Below are 19,057 nucleotides of genomic sequence, written 5' to 3'. Positions count from 1 at the left end.
CAACTGATTAACATCCCATTACAGCCTTGGTTGTCTGGAAATTCAGAATAAACTGTCTTCTCATTCTCTTTTTGTGTCCTTGTTTTAAGGTCCTAATTTTTATTGTTTTTTCCCCCACATTTATCCATTTTTTTGTTTCATCCTACATGTTCTTTTGAACCATTGCAGATCTTAGATGCCTGACACATATAATTGCTCAATAAATATTTGATGAATGAGCTAAGAAGAGTGTATGCAGCATTCCATGGCAGAAGGCGCTGCTCAAGATATATGTGTTGAATATTGAAAGACAGATGATAGGTACACTTTTAATAGTGAAGACAGTTATTTTCTCTATAAACTCTCTAGCAATATTCCTAGCTGCAATTTTGCCTTTTAGGCACAGTTTCTGCCTATATATTATTCAGTATTTATTTATATAGCTCTTTGCTCACTTTTGTTTTAAATGAACGTATTTTAAAATTTCTAGTCAGATTGAGCCTAAAGATTCACTATTCCTCCTGATACCTGCTTTTGTACTTTACTAAAAGTGTAGTAGATAGTTATTGAGCTACTGTGATCTTCTGCTAGGACTATTCTAGACATATAATAATTACTACAAATCAGGAAAACCATGGAGCCTATGTTTCTTTGGGTCGGGCTTACTTCACTCAATATGATTTTTCCATGTTTTTCCATTTCCTTACAAATGGGGCGATGCCATTCTTTTTGATGGAGGCATAGAATTCCATTATGTATATAAAATGATGCTAATCAAAATGAACTCCCAAGCTATGGAAACTAGAGAGAGTTCTTTCCTTTGTTTTTGTTTTGTTTTGTTTTTAGAATTTACTATGTGAAGTTCTTTGTTCTTTTTTCTTTCATTTTCCCTCCTTAGGTTTATCCCCTGTTGTCACTGTTTTTTGTTTTTTTCTTGTTTTTGTTTTTGTTTTCTGGATTTTGTTATGCTGTGTCTTGTATATGCTTTATCTGATTTGGGGAAGGGAAGAGGAATAGCAAAATGGTAAGACAAAGGGTGAACCAATGCAACAGCAATACTTACAATGCTATGTCAGAAATGAACTTTACATCTTGGGAGGAGAGGGATTGGGAGAAAGGAAAGTGGGAGAAAGCAAAGGAGAGGGTAACAATGTTTGAAAACAAATGAACTCATTCCCTTACTTATGCAACTGTAACCCCTCTGCCATCATCCTTATAATAGAGCAGAATAAAATAAAATAATAAAATATTACAGTAGGTTTATGATAGACAAACTTCAATTACTTATGATATCTTAGTTGTTTTGTTCCTTAAAATGATGCAAACAAAAGCAGCATTAATCACATTGACACTTTAGCAATATCCAGCACTAGAACAGTTCCTTCATAAGCAAGTTTTAGCAGTTCAATGTCAGGCAAATGCTGACCATGAAAGTTAATTTTAGAATGACAATATATGATTGTTGAATGTGAAGTTGCATGAAAGTTATGGAGCAAGCTCTGTATAAATAATAAATTCCAGGAAAACTACTGTATCTCATTTCTTCACCAAGTAACTCCCTTTTTCCTTTCTCCTGTTAAATATTCTTTCTGTTCTCCGATTCCTCATGGTTCATTTAGCATTTAATTGGCCTTTGTTTGTTTTACTCTGTTCTAATTGTGTTTTCTTAACCTGGACAATGTCATCATTTCCTTTGTTTTTATGTTTTAATTTCTCATTTATCTTTGCACTCAGCATAGTGTTAACTACATTTTGTACAAGGAGAACAAATGTATTGGGAGACCAATAATGTCTCTGATATATTAGACAAAATTAAAGGTTAATAATCCTGGTAATCATACTGGTGTATTTTATGCATTGTGAGTCATTTATGCTGTATACTCCACCAGTTGAATTCAATAAGGAGATAGGTAGTCCAGATCCCATTCCTTAGTATCTGTTCAAAACACTTATTCAACTGATAAGGAGTTGGTATATGAAAATCTCTCTCTCTCTCTCTTTCACACACACACACACACACACACACACACTTATTTTTAGTATTGACAACATTCTCACACTATTTTAACACAATGCAATATATCAGAGAAAGCCAATGAACTGCAAATTTATATGAAGAAGAGCTTTGAAGACATTTGAAAAATTTATATTCCTTGCACTGTCCAGAATAGATCTGTTTCCCAGCTATTTTGCTACCTGTAGATAGCAAATGGAATCTAGTAATGTTTCCGAATAATTAACTAATGAGTTCCATTTATAGCAAGAAGCCACTGAAGTCAATATTAGTATTCAGGATACTTGCATCACAAAGCATAGAGATCTTTAATTCATATGTGAATAACAATGGAAGCAACATGTTGAACATAGCATTTTCCCTGAATAATGATTTTCCTGTGGCTTTAAGAAAAGCACACCAATATTTTATGAAAGAGTTGGTATGGATAATGTCAGCTTAATTTGTATGTAAGAAAAGTCATCAAAGGATTTTCATGTCTGTTTTCTTATTTAATTCATTTCTCAGTCCTGTAAGAAAGGTTGAATGTACCCTAATCTCTACTTGACATAAGCACTTACAACCAAGTGCCAAGTTTTCCAAAGTTCCTGGTTTATTTAAATGCTCCTGTCTTTATATCCATGTTAAATCAAATTAACATGCTTTTAAACAATTACTCTAAGCAGGACATTTTATTGGTTCTTGTAAATACTATGTTAGGTGAAGAGTCCCATTTTCCCATTCTTTAAATAATGTAGAAATATATCTAAAGTTTCTTTTCTTCTATTACCTGCAACACACATTGTCCAAGTCACAAAACATTCATGTGTTCTTTTCCTGTTTAATGTGACTTTTTCCTACAGCCAGAGTCCACGTTTTATCTTTTTTATTGCATCCTAATCTATTTTCCCCTCTAGGAATAGGTTCAGGGTGTGAGTAAATGAAAACAGATATATCAACTCTTATGGAAATTTTCAGTGTAGAACTCCAAAAGTTGACTCTTCAGATGCTGAGAAATTGTAATAGAATTGGGATACAACATGAAAAGGCTGAGGGAGCAGTGCCTGCTGGATTGAAGCGTCGGTACCATCACGAACTTAATGCTGCCGTTCTCTGCAGGGAGAGAAGAGAATGTAAAATATAGAATGCAACAGAATATAGAAATGGAGCTCTTTCTCAGCAATCCAGATTCTCGTTTATGCACCTCTACAAGACAAGTCTAAGCAGATGACTGTGATATTATTATCAAGTGATAGTGAGAAAATACTTAAATATATACGCATTGAACCTAAGTTTGCATAAGTGTATTGTTGGGATATTACCAGTTCCATTTCCTAAAGTGAAGCCATTAAAATACCATGCATGGATAATCCTTGTTAGTCCATCAGTAAAATCTATTTGCCATACCCTTCCAAGATCATTATGATCAAATATCAGCACTTTTGATAGCTTATCTTATTCAATTCTTATCACAATACATTTAGATTTCCTATGCATTCACTCCATACAGTGCTCATAAGCATCTTCCTTTTTAACCCCCTTTGCAGGCCGAATTTACAGCCATGCGTGAGCAGTACATGCGAGGTGGGGAGGGTTTCATCATCTGCTACTCTGTCACTGACCGCCAGTCCTTCCAGGAAGCTGCCAAATTCAAAGAGCTCATCTTTCAGGTCCGCCACACCTATGAGATTCCACTGGTGCTGGTGGGTAACAAAATTGACCTGGACCAGTTCCGTCAGGTGAGTGCTAATCTTGCTGCCTTCTATCTTTTCCTCTTACAGTGTATATATCAAATGTAACTACTTCCAAAGTTCATGTTGAACTTTTTAAGTGCACTTTTTATTGTTATTAGTAAGGAGTTGTACAAAGGGATTACAATTCCATAAGTGTGGATATGGTTGCAATGTTTTTGAACAATGTCGCCCCTTCCTTCATTAACCATTTTTCTTGTGCGGTTCCGTCCCTGACTACAAGTTACCAAGCTCCTTTTATTTTTCCATATTGTACATTGAATAAAGCGATTGCATTTGCACAACTTCTCTCCCTCCATTCCTTGTTCCCTTTTTGCCACCACCTCTGTATGCCCCCCCCCACAATAAAACAAAAAACAAACAAACAAAATGCCTGTTAACTGTACTTTGATTGTTTAGAGGAGCTATGCCTTTGGATTCCTCCCATAAGTATAGCCTCCTTTAGTCTATTTCTTTGTGTGTAAATGCATGTATGTATGTTTTCATGCCTAGTTGTGTTTTAGATCTGGCTTCCACATAGGAGAGAAAACATGCAATGTTTGTTCCTCTGAGCTTGGCTTACTGTACTTAACAAGATTTGTTCTAGGACCATACATTTCTCTGCAAATGACATCTTATTCTTTCAAATGGATGAGAAATTTGTGTGTTCCTGTGGTTGATGTGTTAGCTTCCCTAACACAACCCATCCGAAATGCCTCTTTACAGCATCCTTAGCTAAGGATGGCTGGCTTTCATTTTCTTGGTTTTTTGTTTGTTTGTTTGTTTTTGTTTTGTGTGTGCGTTTGAGCAATAGCATATAATAAAGGTATTTCTCTATAAATTTGAGGTTGGGATTTAAAAGTTCAAGAGTTTCTGCATTTGACATTTACACACAAAGAAGCCCAAGCAACCTATGTGGACCAAGACATGCAGGCAGATTTACAGTTATCCCTGGCAGGGACCATGAATTTGGGGAAAGCCATTTTTCCCTTTCCAGAACCATGCACCATCTTCCTGTTACTGAAACCAATCCATACAGAACAGGAAAATATGCCAACCAAACTTACCATAAAAATCAGTTAGAACTAAAGTAGAATGGTATATTTTGGGAAAAAATTATGTGGCAATTAATAAAGCAGAACAGAGGCAAACCACTCTCTCCTAGGTTGAAAGACAATTTCTTTTATACATTGCTAGCCACCCCTTTTGTACTGTCTTGATCTGCAGAAACATTTCTGACTTCTCCAAATAGACAATACTGATAAGGTAGAGAGTCTGCCTAGCTAAGATTGGAATCACTACTCTAGCAAGCACACATAGGTCACTAGAGTTAATTCTCATTTGGCCAGATACTACTTGTTGGGAAGCACCTGAGGTTTCTACATTCAAGAAGACCAGGGGCCAGTTAAATCATTGCATCACTGACTCAGTGATACACTTCATATTAAGCAATTCTCATACAAATCAAATTCTGGTGAATCTAATTGTCTCTGTCGAGTTGATTAGTTACCATCAAAGATGTTTCAACTTTATTTGCATTGACCTTAAATTTGAACTGGCTTTTAATAGTTTATGTTACTTCAGTTAATGATTAAATTTTAACTCATTTAAAGTAGACTTCCAGTAAGACCTTTTGCTGAAGTAAGAATGTTGATTAAAGTAAATTGGTTTTCTTACTATGTTTTTTATAATTTTGAATTTTTATATTAATGCCCTTAATGCTCCCACAGAGCCAATGTTTATAAAATCAGACTTAACATGGGAACATATTCCAGTGAATGGAAGCCTTGTTTTCCTGAGCTCACAGGTGACTCCTGGAATCTCACAAAGGCGTATTCTGGATAAATTAAGCATTCTGACCAATTAGCATTGAAATGAATCTAAGAGCATAACTAAAGCATGCCACACACGTACTCACACACATACACAGCACATACTTTAAGTGATTTTGCAGATATTACAGATTTTGCCATTTGGATACTCATAGTGCAAGAAAAGATGAAAACATTAATATTTTATGGTGATGTTTTTGTATAATTTTAATTGAGAATTTAGGCTTCTTAAAGTGGATGCAAACTATTATTTGTTAGTTTGTTTCCTCTACTGCTACTTTGCTTCCTGCAAAGCAATATGTAGTGTGATCTATTCACATTTCAATGAGTTAAGAAATTAAGTTCTCAAGATTTAGCGATGAATCTACTCTCAGATAACTTTGTGGCCTAAAGGTTTGACTGTTCAGATATTCTGAAGGGTAGGGAGATTTTACTTTCCTCTGGGCTCTTAGGAAAAATCACTGGGGAGCAGCCCATTAAAGGTACAATCAATGATCTCAGGGCTACTTCTATTGTATGAGTCAGAATTCCAGGAGAACAAAAGCCTCTGATTGGGCTCCTGATGGGAGAGCTGTAAGTGACTGGTACAGCTGGTGAGGACACTAAGAAAACTGCTTGAGTTTAAACTGTAGAAAGGCTTCTCTTTGTGATTCAAGAAGCTGCTTTGCTCACTCAGCAAGCCTTGTTTTCCTGAGCTCACAGGTGACTCCTGGAATCTCACAAAGGCGGCATATTCTATAGAAACCTTTCCTTGTCCTGGATAAATTAAGCATTCTGACCGATTAGCATTGAAATGAATCTAAGAGCATAAATGTCACTGAAGCACAGGTGCACACATGCACTCACACACATACACAGCATATACTTTAAGTGATTTTGCAGATATGACAGATTTTGCCTTTTGGATAAAAAAGAACATATAATACTCATAGTGCAAGAAGAGATGAAAACATTAATTATGATTTTTATAAAACTGCTCATATATCCCTGTCTGCAATAACAAAGTGTTGATGTGAAAAAATTTAGCTTCTGGTTGTGTTGAGCTTGTGACAGAAACAATTATCCCTCACATTGCAGAGTTTCTCTGCAAAGTGATTTTTAATTTGCACTTTATTTTAATCTTATGATAGCTCTGTGCAGTTGTGAAGAACATATTTAAAGAATGAGAATTTCTGAGAAATAAATCTGTTGATAAAAACGGACTCTTCCAGTTAGTGACAAAATGAAAACAAAAACACAGATCACAGCATTCTTTTTGTTACAAGAGTATTTGAAGGGGAGGGTAGATGAAAGAAGAGAAAAATGCAGTAAAAAAATTCAATGTGTATTCTACAAAATTTAAGAAGAGTCCGGAAGGTGTGTGTTGGGTAGGATGGATGGGAATGCTGAAAGGGTGACATTGATCAAGATTGATTTTATTCATAGAAAGAGAGAAGGAAAGGAAGGAAGGAAGGAAGGAAGGAGGAAGGAAGGAAGGAAGGAAGGAAGAAAGAAAGGAGGGAAGGAAGGAGAGAAAGACCAAAGTTTTAAATGAAAGTTTCGGAGAGGGAGATTGATTATAGTTCAGATGTGTTGCATAACCTCCTAGAGCAACAGGGGTAAACTATTACAGACTTTGAAGGAATTAGTACTGGTGCTGTTGTTTAATGTGAGTAGAAGTAATTGTAATTCTCACTAGACAACCCTTTTTCCTCGGTCTATTGAAAAAGATTGAATAAAACAAGATGGCCCATGCTTAAAACGTTTTCATTTTCATATTTGCTGGTATATGTATTTGTACTCCTAAAGTATGTTAGTGAATCTCAAGGGCTTTAAGGCAAAAATACTGGTTTTAGAAAAGCAAATAAGCAAAGTATTTAGTGCTTCATGTTTTATTATCATTCACCAATACAAGTTTAAATATGAAGGGCACTATGTCAACATTTTATATGAGATCCATATTCATTCTGATGGTGATGACACCACTGAGGTGTTTGCAAAGCTCTCCATCAGGCATAGTATTTTCTCATACCAACTAGTCCATTATATTTATTCACCCATGATTCACCTGAAATATTGATAGTCTTTGGAATTGGCTTGAATTCATAGAGCTGGCTAGACTTAAGAACAAAATACAGTAGATTTTGATTCAGAATCTCTCCACATTTTCCTGTGACCCTGCCCCCATATATCTATATGTATGTATAGATATATACATATTGTATATATATATATATATATATATATATATGCCTTATGATCTTAGCATATTTCTCAAAGCATGGAATGTATGCAATAGCATTTTTTAGCAAAAGTAGTAGACAGGACCAGAATGATATTTTGTGTAAAATGGTCAGCTCTAGGCCCTGTACAAAACAGTGATAGCCAGAAGTTACAGGGAAGATCGTGAGGGAAAATAGGAGAAGTGACATTCAAAAGTCATTGAGCAATTTTTTCCAAAGTTCATCCAAACTATTTAGAAACTTTTCTTAGTTCCTAGACAACATGAGGCCTCCAAGCTTTTATTATCCATGTCCTTATTAATCATGTTTTCTGCCATCATTTTAGGAAACAGTACAAGATAATTGCTGTTTTTGATAAAACCCTAACAAACTATGCAAAATGTTTACAGTGAACAAATTTCAGAGACTGGCATCTGGACTAGGGAAGTTTTGCATCAGTCACAGGCCATAAAATATTTTTATCCAGAGGAGATAGAACATTACAAATCATTCAGGCCCAAAGGAATAATGACGTACTAATATATAGCTTAAGACTCTGAACCACTGATTTTCATAGTTTAATAAAAAAATGTTGGTTTGGGATCCTATAGACTCCTTTATTTTTTTATGTAGTGAGATATCTAATGAAAATACTTTCAGTCCTTTATTGAAAGATTATTTGGTCATTAGTATTGACTGTACTAAGGAAAAGAATACGTAGGAATACTAAGGAAAGAATACTAAGGAAAAGAATACTGCAAACAAAATTTAGTGTGAAAATCTATGGTAGTCTCTGAGTACTATATTTGCTGCTAACTTTGAAAGATCCAAGTGGACAAATACCAAGTGGGATCACATATCCTGACCAGGTAGAAATGTGAGTGAGTGAAGAGAATTGACTTAGGAAAACCATAGAAAAGTAAATTTTAGGACAGAAATAAAATGTTGGACTTATTACAAGCAGTAGTAAGTGTTTGGTGAGAAGTTGGAAGATAAGCATGCTTTGCAAACAATTACCAAACATGGTCAGAAAAACTAATGTCACAGAAGATACTCGCCTTGAAGACAATTTATCAAAGCAAAACATAAATATGTACCAGAGTGTATTTAATACATTCAAATGCAGCTATTAATTGCAAATAGCACTCAAACTTTAAAACATAGTAATTAATTATCTTTCTTCAACAGTGCATTAGATAATTCACATTATCTAATTGTTTTGCAAATAGTGAGAGTCTAATTTGGATAGAAAAATGAACAGTTTGGCAGTTTATTCATACTTAGATACTCAAATTCAACTAACAATTATTTCCTCTAGGTATCATTTCCACCGCATTCGCTTTATATATTTTTGTTTCATTAAATACATGTAGATATTAACTTTAAATAAAAACAAACTAAACAAAGTAGAGTTTAGAATTTTACTTATGTTAACAAAATGGAGTTTAGAAGGAGAATCTACACATATATTAGTTTTCTAACATATATCAAAATATATATTTGTATGACCATGTATTTAATTTCTTGATACATAGCTATATATACTACATGTATCTATGTATATGTGAAAACAACAAAAAGCATACACATTTGGGTTGGTTACTCCATGAATGTATGGACTGGAAAATATCATCTTTTTACAGATCATGTACCATTTATTCTGATGTCTGTTGCTTTTTCTAGAAAATCCCATTTGTTGTCAATGTTATTGTGAAAACAATGTTTGGCACACTTCCTATACAATAAATCCCAGCTCGGTGTCCTTAAGATTGTCTTGTCTGTAGTTTCCTATAGCTTGAGCCCGATGTCCCTGTGTGGCATTCCTCTTTGCCTGTTAGCTAAAGAAACAGGTAAAATTGCACAATCTGGTGATGATGATGAATACATCATTAGAATAAATTGATATAAAAAGCTATGAATTTGTAAATGTATGAGAAATCTCACCTGAAATGAGATCTATGCTGAAAATGTGATCCCCAAACCAAAAGTATTAGAATCTCCTGTGACTTGAAGGAGAAACACGACCTCTCTCAGTCAGGGATGCAGTGGGCAGCCTTGCAATCTATTTCAACAGATTTTCTGACTGATCTTGGATCATGATAATGCGAGAGAATCACTGGGCTAGAATATAAATGAAAGTGTGTGATAATTAACTTTCTCCTTAGGTGACTACAAAAAAAAGACCATAAAGCCTGTAAGTGCAAAATAAAGCACATGAGATCTGAACACACACACACACACACACACACACACACACACACACACACACACACACGAGTTGAAACACAATCAATACATGTTAAGATTAATGCTTATGTTGAAACAATAATAATGGTAGTAGTATAGACTTAATGTAGCATTCTATCCAAATTTCTCATTTCTAAAAATCAAAATTTCAGAATTGAGAATAAGTGCTTTACCTTCCACCTGCTCAGGAGGCAGAGATCAGAAGATCAAAATTCATGACCAGACAAAGGAAAATTTCAGTAAAAACTTATCTGAAAAACAACTCCAGCATGGGTACATGTCTGCTTTTCCAACTATGTAAGAGGAGGTAGAAAAATAATAATTTGAGGTCAGCTAACTGTAAAAGTAAGGGTCTATCTGAAAAATAAACTGAATTAAAAACGGCTTGTTCATGGTTCAAGTGGTAGAGTGTTTGTCTAGCAAGTACAAAGTTCAATGCTACAAAAATATAAACTTTACTGAAAATGCTGTGTGTCTACAATAGACTTAACTTTCCTTTGACATTTCATGTTTTATTGGCACAAAGGTTATGGCTGCTTGGACTAAATTGATATTGTAACTCTGCTTCCCTTATTTAAATGCTGTTGCACTAATTTTTTTTGGTGTACATGGGTCATTGACTACATTTGTAAATTTCGGCAAGTCAGTGAAGTCTTGTAGCTTGCTTCATTCAAAATAAATAAATAATGAAAGAAAAGCTTTCCTCTTTCAAGGAAATAGATTGGTGCCTTGAAATAAAATTCAATATCATAGAAACATTACTCTGTTTTTATATAATTTTAAACCAATCACTTAAAATAACTATCCTAAAGAAATAAATCCTCCTTGGTGAATTTCCCTCCATTTTGTGTTGTTATATCTGATTTGTGGTTCTCCACATTCTTTCCAAGGAATCCTAGCTACTGAAACTTTGTTATCTGTATTTTCCCAAACTCCTAACATGTAGACTTCTTGTATGTGTATATTGTGTAGCATAGATATATATAGATATATCATTGGAAACTCAAGCTGTCCTGTAAACTCAAAATATAACACATAGGTTGAATTATAATAAAAGGGATATTTACTATTCACATGTTAAAATTTTTTCAAAAATTTGATTGTATTGTTTATGTGGGAAGATATATAATCTATCTTAAAGTTATTTTAAAATAGTTGTATAGCTACAAGCATGTTTAGGCAATTGTACAATGGAAATCTGGTGCCAGTGGTTCACACCTATAATCCTAGCTATTTAAGAGGCTGAGATCTGAGTATCACAGTTAAAAGCTGGCCCAGGCAGGAAAATCCCTGAGACACTCCAATTAATCACCAAAAAGGCCAGAAGTGGAGTTGTAGCTCAAGTGGTAGAGCACTAGCCTTGAGCACAAAAGCTCAGGGACAGTGCTCAGGCCCTGAGTTCAAGCCCTAGTACCAGCAACACAAAATAAACCCATATATTTTGTAACATTCCCAATGTTACCATCAACAGCCTGTAAGAAAAACAAGAAATACAGTTGTCTGTGGTAGCACAGATTTCAAAAGCTACAGGCAGAAGGATGACATGCTTAAGTTCAACTTGAGTTACATAGTAAGATATTTTCTCAAGAGTCTAGGAAAGAATGAATAATTCCATAAGTTAATCGATGAATAAAATAAATGACTCAATAAATTGACAATGATTCAATCCATAGTTTATTCACGTTTCAAAGGCTATGTGTATGCATCAATTTGTATACATAATGTACTGTGGTTCTGTTCATAATACATGATTTATAACCTCTTCCAAAGTAAAGAACTCACCTGTATTAATAAATATAAGACTTCCTTCTGTTCATCTCTTTACCACATCCATTCCATCTTTATTCCATTCTCTAACTTTTGACAGTAATTTTCTAACACATTTCCTCCCTCTGTTAGTATTTTATATTTTATTATTACATACTTGTGAAGATTTAGTATGCATCCTTTTGGAACTGACTTCTTTTTCTGGGAATTGTTGAACAAATCCTGGGTTATGTGTTTATCAGTTGTCTCTTTATTTTGAATAATACTTGTTGAATATATCCAAACTATTTTTTGCATTTACCCTATTGAACTATTTCTTTCTACTTTGTTGTCATTTAACTGTTTCTGAATGTTTAAAAGGGATGTCTGGCACATTAATTTTACCCAGTCTTGTTTGTTAGCACATATAGTGAAGATTGTAACTATCTTTGAGAAAGCTTTTAGTTATATAGTATTATTCCAAATTCTTACATAGTATGTCTACTCTATTCATTTAAAAATACTTTTTATCTTCAGTTTAGATTTTTCTTTTGCCCCATCTATTTTTCACAATTAAAGTTCTTAATTTCTAAGCCTTTGAAAAATTATTTTCTTATTGAATTCCTTTTTATTTTCCAGCATTTAAACAGAGTATGCTTTTTATACTTTTAGTCCTTCACAATGTAAAGAGTACTGATTTATAACATTTTGTATAATGAGTTTTGGTAAGTGTCCTATGCATATTTGATAACACCTTTGTGTTCAGTGTTCTTTGTATGTTGCATTTGTATGAATTGATCTTGAAAGTTACTTTCTTTTATCCATTAAATGAACACATCTTCCATTTCTTTGGTGTGGATTTGCTGTAAAGTTTTGTTTTGAAGTTACACTTGAGCCCATTTACACTTGAGCTCATTTTGATACCCAAACTGCAAGTCCCAGTATTCTTAATATTTTCTTTGGTCTGAATCAGTAGATTCTCTCACTCTCTGCCTCTCTCTCTCTCTCTCTGTCTGTCTCTGTGTCTGTCTCTTTCTCTTCTCTCAGGCATAAAAACATATGTGTCATTTAGTCAATAAGGCTTATAAAATTCACTTCTGGAAGAAAGCTATGTATAAAAAATTCCTACTTCATTAATTCATCAGAAACAGAAAGGAGAGGAAAGCTGGGGTGCTGAGCCTGTGGATATTTCTTGTTCACCTTGATTCTTAAACCCAAGGATATTTCAGATGCAAATTACACCTGGGGGGAAGAAGAGTGCTTTCTCCTCCTCGACTACTGTTTATGTTGCCACTCCTCTGGGAACCTGCTCTCTGTTCCAGTCAGTGGAAGAACTCCATCAACACCTGCAGATTCTTGGTTCACATATTTGACTTCCCTTCTTCTACTTTATATGTAACTAGAATATTTTATTTTGTGCTAGAAACTAACCAGCATGTTCATATGTTACGTTTGTAGTCTTTCCTGATGCCCTAGTTTGTATCAGTGGCAGAGCTCTTCAAAATTACCTATTGCTGGGACTAGGACTTAGGCACATGATTTAATGACATGGGATGCTCTTTACTTTGGCTAGATTACAGTGTCAAAGTAGTTAACTCTTGTAGGACTTGCAAGAACAGCTAGCAGTTCTCAAATTGAATATGAATTAATTCAAATGTCAATGCAAATGAATGAATTTTAAGTATATTTTAAAAAAGATCTGTGAGTTTCTCATATCAGGACTTGGCCCCTGAAAAACCTGCTATTGTAGAAAAAAGACAGTGTTACATCCATCTTGCTGAATGGAAGGGATCACAGTGGTAGTGGCCAAGTTAATAGATGGGAGAACTGGAAAGAATGCCAGCCACAAACGTGACAGAATGGCTAGGCTAAATCTACTTGGCCTGTATCAAGCCCACCTGGTCAGTTCCTGTTTTGAGCTTTGTGTTTGCTTCTCAGAATTGCTTGTCTAATAGCATTATCTCTGGTGTTCAACCCCCTTGCAATTATATACAGCATACATTCCAACTCCTCCTCCCACCTGAGCTTAGTCCTGATTCATTGTTCCCAAACAAAGTGATTTCACAACCTCCAATCCCTCCTTTAGAGTTTTACATTATCACCTTATATTAGCCATTTTTGCTTGCTGAATATCACACGTGTGTGTGTGTGTGTGTGTGTGTGTGTGTGCATGGCCTCTCGATCCATCAGTGCTTTTGAACTTGTCATACTCTGTTCATTTGTTCATACATCTGTATACACAAATAATTACTACATTTGATTAAGGCCGAAACTGTCTTACACAAGAAAAGTCTTTCCTCAGTGAAGACCTAGTCTAAGAAATAGAGAAACAAATATTTTTCTTTTATCTTTAAAAATAAATTGAAAAGGGAACAAACAAAAGTTTTGAGAAAATGTTGCAAAATATTATCATGCTAAGAAAAACAAGTAACAATGAATGAGGAGTAATCTTCAGAAAGAATATTAAAAAATAAAAAGAAAGAAAAGAAAAGAAACTATCTAGCCAGGCATTGGTGGTTCTTGCCTGTAACCCTAGCTATTCATTAGGCTGAGATCTGAATATGGCAGTTCAAAGCCAGCCCAAGCAGGAAAGTCCACTGAGACTTTTATCTCCAATTAACCACCAGAAAACTGGCTTAAGTGGTAGAGAGGTTGTCTTGAGCTGAAGAGTTCAGGGAAAGTGTCCAGGCCAAGAGTTTAAGCCCCAAGATGGACCAAAAGAGAGAAAGAGGAGGTCTGGGGTGGGGCGGGGGGAGGGAGGGGAGAAGGGAAAGGGGGTAGAGAGAGGGAGAGAAGGAATACTGACTAGTCTAAGCTTTGAACATTGAAGCAGAACACTAGGAATATGGGCAAAAGCTGTCTTAATTGCATTAACCATTCTTTTAATGGTGGGAAAAAAACTATATCCATAATAATCAAATGAGATCTGAGTCAGACAAAACAGGTTTTGAAGTGCAAGTTTCCATACCCAGAAATTAATGACATATCTCATCTGTTACTAATTGATCAGTAATGCTACAGAAATGAGGATGATCAGCAATTAAAATTGTCATTAGAAGCAGCAGTGCTGAAGCTGGATTAGAGACTATCTTCTAAACAACATTTGATTCCAAAAGAATTACCACAGTATCTCAGCTGTACCATACCACTGGTGAAGTTATCCTTCCGTCTGTAGTCACTCAGGATGGGCCCTTTGAACCACATCTCCACTTCTGGCTTTAGGATGGTTAATTGGATATGAGCGTCACAGATTTGTATGCCCAGGTTGGCACCAAACAGACCTCAGCCTTCTCAGTAGTTAGAATTATAGACATGAGCTGTCAGTACATGGCTCAATTTTGTTATACTTAGAAATAACCAAGAGAAATAATTACTCCTTCTTCCTAATCAATGGGGATATTCTTATAAAGCAATGTACATAGTAATAAATAACATTGCCATAGTAAGATTTTATCAAATTTATAGTTATATTTTGCTGCATATTTGATAGCATCTCTGTGTATAAAAGAATAAAATACTATGGGAGTTTTTTTTTTAGAATAAAATCCATTTGAACAATTCCTGCCAGATCCCAAATATAGCCATAATAATAGGCAGGATATAAAACTGTCTATGTAGTAGCAATTCAATCTGGCTGGATTCTTGTATCCAAAGAACCCTTTCTCCAATGCTTACTGAAACTTAGTATTCAATATTGAGAAAACAAACATATATCCCAAGAGACAGTGCACAAATGAAAATACTCCTGAGAGAAGATATGGAAAAGCAGCTACTTTTATTTCAGAAGAGGAAATATATTGCTTATGAACATTCTTTCTTCTTCAACTTTTTTAATTGTGAAAATACCGTACAGAGGGGTTACAATTACATGAGCAAAGTAATGACTACATTTCTTATCAATTATTTTTACCTCCTCCTTTGTTTCCCCCTCCCATCCCTTCCCATCCCCGCCTCCGCGGGGGAGGGGGGCCCTCCGCCACCCTCCCCCCGTGCCAAAGTTGTAAAGTTCGTTTTTCAACATAACATCTTGTACATCTCATTGTTGCAATGGGTCCACCTGTATCCCCATTTAAACAATTTTTTTCCTTCCCCTCCATGAATTATACCAACATCAAACACAGTGAAACAGTGGTTATACAATGGGGGAGGGACATACAAAGCAACAAAGAAATCATCTTATAAATATGTTAGAAACAATAGCAAGAAAGAAAAAACATTTGAGTCCTTATCTTGGGGTTCATTTCACCTAACATTAACTTATCTGACCATTTTTGCTTATCTCAGACATATACTAGTTACTGCAAATAAGGGAAACCATGGGGCCTGTTTCTTTGGGCCTGGCTTACTTCACTTAATATAATTTTTTCCAAGTCTTTCCATTTCCTAACAAATGGGGCAATGACATTCTTTCTGATGGAGGCATAGAATTCCATTGTGTATATATACCACATTTTCTTGATCCATTCATCTACTGAGGAGCATCTGGGTTGGTTCCATGTCTTAGCTATAGTAAATAATGCTACAATCAACATAGTTGTGCTGGTAGCTTTAGTATGGTCTTGTTTGTGATCATTTAGGTAAATGCCCAAAAGTGGGATTTCTAGATCATAGTGGAGCTTTATGTGGAGTCTTGTGAGGAACCTCCATACTAGTTTCCAAAGTGGTTGAACAAGTTTATACTCCCACCAACAATGCAATAGCATTCCCTTCTGTCCACATCCCCTCCAGAACCTGTTGTTATTAGGGTTCTTGATTATAGCCATTCTAACTGTAAAAATCCTCCTGATTATCAGTTAGGTGGGGCATTCTTCATGGACCTTTGTGCATGTACGCTTTCTGTGAATTGTTTACGTCAATGATTCTTCCATAGTGTTTGATTATTTACCTTTGACATAGGAATTAACAGGTGTTTCCCACATGGGTAATGCTTTGTTATTTTCTATTATTTATGCATACACTCCTGTCACTTTTCCTTTTACTTCATCATTCTAATTTTGTGTGTGTGTGAGTTGTGTTTTGTAATTGCTCTAAAAATCCTTTTCTTAACAGAAATGACTAGTATTTCTAGTAATAATAGAATACCCTATATTTTATTAAATTTTATAATATTATAATAGAGGAATTTTTCATAGTTACTTGCCTCCCAGACCACAGATCTTTCTCCATCTGCAAAGCTTATTATCATTTCAAGTCTATCATGTCCTTCTCTGGGAGATTGCTTACTTTCCTAAGATTTCGCAACTAAGGACTAATACTTGCACCTTCAAAAACCTGTGGCTATCTTCCAGTCAACTTCTATTTTGATTGAGTAAATATCAAACTTGCATTAAGCTACAGAGATATTTTACACTTATTTTTAGTTTTAGTTTTGTCGGTCGTGGGGCCTGAACTCTGGGCCTGGACACTGACCTTCAGCTCTTCAGCTCAAGGCTTCCACTTGAACCACAATGCCAGTTCCAGCTTTTTCTGCTTATGTGGTGCTGAGGAATCGAACCCAGGGCCTCATGCATGCAAGGCAAGAACTCTACCACTGAGCCACTTTCTCAGCCCCTATTCTACATATTTTTATTAATGAGTGTTAATTCTACAAAGGAGTTTTGTTGTGATATGTCTACACATGCATTAATCAAATTCACCTCTTCTATTATTCTTTCTTCTGTCTTTTGTCTTTTAACCTGTTATTTTTTTTAAGACTTGATATCCATAGGTAAGAATTTGACCAAGTTGATCTTTATTTGGTGTATAGTTTCATGTAGAAATAGAGCATCTTACTAGTTCTGGAACTCTATTTGACCAAATACATCACTTTATATTATCACCCAAAGCAACTTTATATACATACTTGGGAACATTTCTAGGAACATTATGCATACCATTTACCTTTTTATATATTATTTTATTTTACAGTATTATAAACATGTTAATAATTTATAGGCAAAATTTATTTTTATAACTTTAATTACTTGTCACTATTTTTTGATTGGTACTTTTCACTTGGATTTTAGTTCTCCATATATTTTAAAATTGGTTTGTCCAAGTAACATTTTGGTTTGCTTTTTATTCACCTTTATTTGATTTATTTATTTATGTCAAATCAAATGGATGATTAGTAAACATTATTTAAGGCAGATTTACTTATAATTTGGTGTTTTAAATCTCTTTCCCTAGTTTTAGTAACAAACTGAATTATTTGTTAAGGCCTCTTAATAAACAAAACAAAAACAAAAAAAACAACTTTCTGGTCTGGGCTTATTTTCCATTTATTCAGGGATTGGTTATGGTATGAGGAAAGTGATAGAACAGAGTAGTTATGCTATTTATATAGTAGTAAATTTGATAATTAATATAGGACACAACTTTCTTTAATACCATTGTATCCTGAACTGAAATGTTTTAATTTCCCAGCATGAATTTATGCTCTATATAAAGACATTCATGTACAAGTTACTTGTATTGTGTTCCAAGACTGATCTATTGTGTGTGTGTGTGTGTGTGTGTGTGTGTTGCAACTGGGTCTTGAGCTCAGGGCCTTGTACTCAAAGTTGTTACTCTACCACATGAGCCACACCTCATCACCAATTCCAATTTATGCTGGCTAATAGAGATAAGAACCTTATAAGTTTGTTTGCCTTGGTGGCTTTGAACTAGAATCCTTTGATCTAAGCTTCCTGACTAGCTAGCATTAAAGGCATGAGTCACTATCACTTGGATTATTTAACATTCTTGCTCATGCATGGCACTCTACTACTTGAACCATGTCTCCAGCCCAATAATAGAAATTTTAAAGGTAATAAATAATAGAGTTTTGAAAATACTCATATTTTCTTAAAAATAAAATGCCTTGTATATGTTGGGGGCCTACAAACAACCATAATTATACATCTACCCATTTTCAATCAATTATCTATCCTGTTTGTCTATCATCTAACTTCTGCAAATAAATTGCATTGAATTTATATTGATTTCTCTATTGCATAAATTTGGACAAAGATGTTAAACTAACACTGAAGTTGAAGGCCTATTTTCCCCAACTTTCCATGTTTATATGATATTCAAGATGATGTTTAAATAACATGTTATAGATTATTTTTAAATATCTAAGAGTGCTTCTTTTTCTAATATTTAAGCCCTTTTGCATTTTGATTTTATTCATTTTTCTTCTCTACATCTTTGATTTTATTACTATGCCTTCTTCTTTTATCTACTCTATTCTTTATCCAATCATTTAATTTAGATTGTCACTTTTATAAATACCTATAAAGGGATTTTTAAAAATTTTAGACACCAAATTTATATTAATTCAATTTCATTTTCTGGTTTGTGAAGTTT

The 19,057-nt window shown here is 34.6% G+C and overlaps 1 protein-coding gene across 1 annotated transcript in view; it reads left to right on the top strand.

Annotated features, from left to right (window-relative positions):
- Rit2 (Ras like without CAAX 2) overlaps positions 1 to 19,057 on the top strand; it is a 294,814-nt gene that overhangs the window by 161,417 nt on the left and 114,340 nt on the right. Inside the window, exon 4 of the mRNA XM_042675251.1 lies at positions 3,520 to 3,711. Within this exon, the coding sequence (XP_042531185.1) occupies positions 3,520 to 3,711 (192 nt within the window). The remainder of the gene's footprint in view (positions 1 to 3,519; positions 3,712 to 19,057) is intronic.

Source organism: Dipodomys spectabilis, unplaced genomic scaffold (genome assembly GCF_019054845.1).
Source record: "Dipodomys spectabilis isolate Male_0828 unplaced genomic scaffold, ASM1905484v1 ptg000024l, whole genome shotgun sequence".
Taxonomy (NCBI): Eukaryota; Metazoa; Chordata; class Mammalia; order Rodentia; family Heteromyidae; genus Dipodomys; species Dipodomys spectabilis.
The sequence above is the reverse complement of the archived record's forward strand: the minus strand, read 5'-3'. Positions and strand labels throughout refer to the sequence as shown.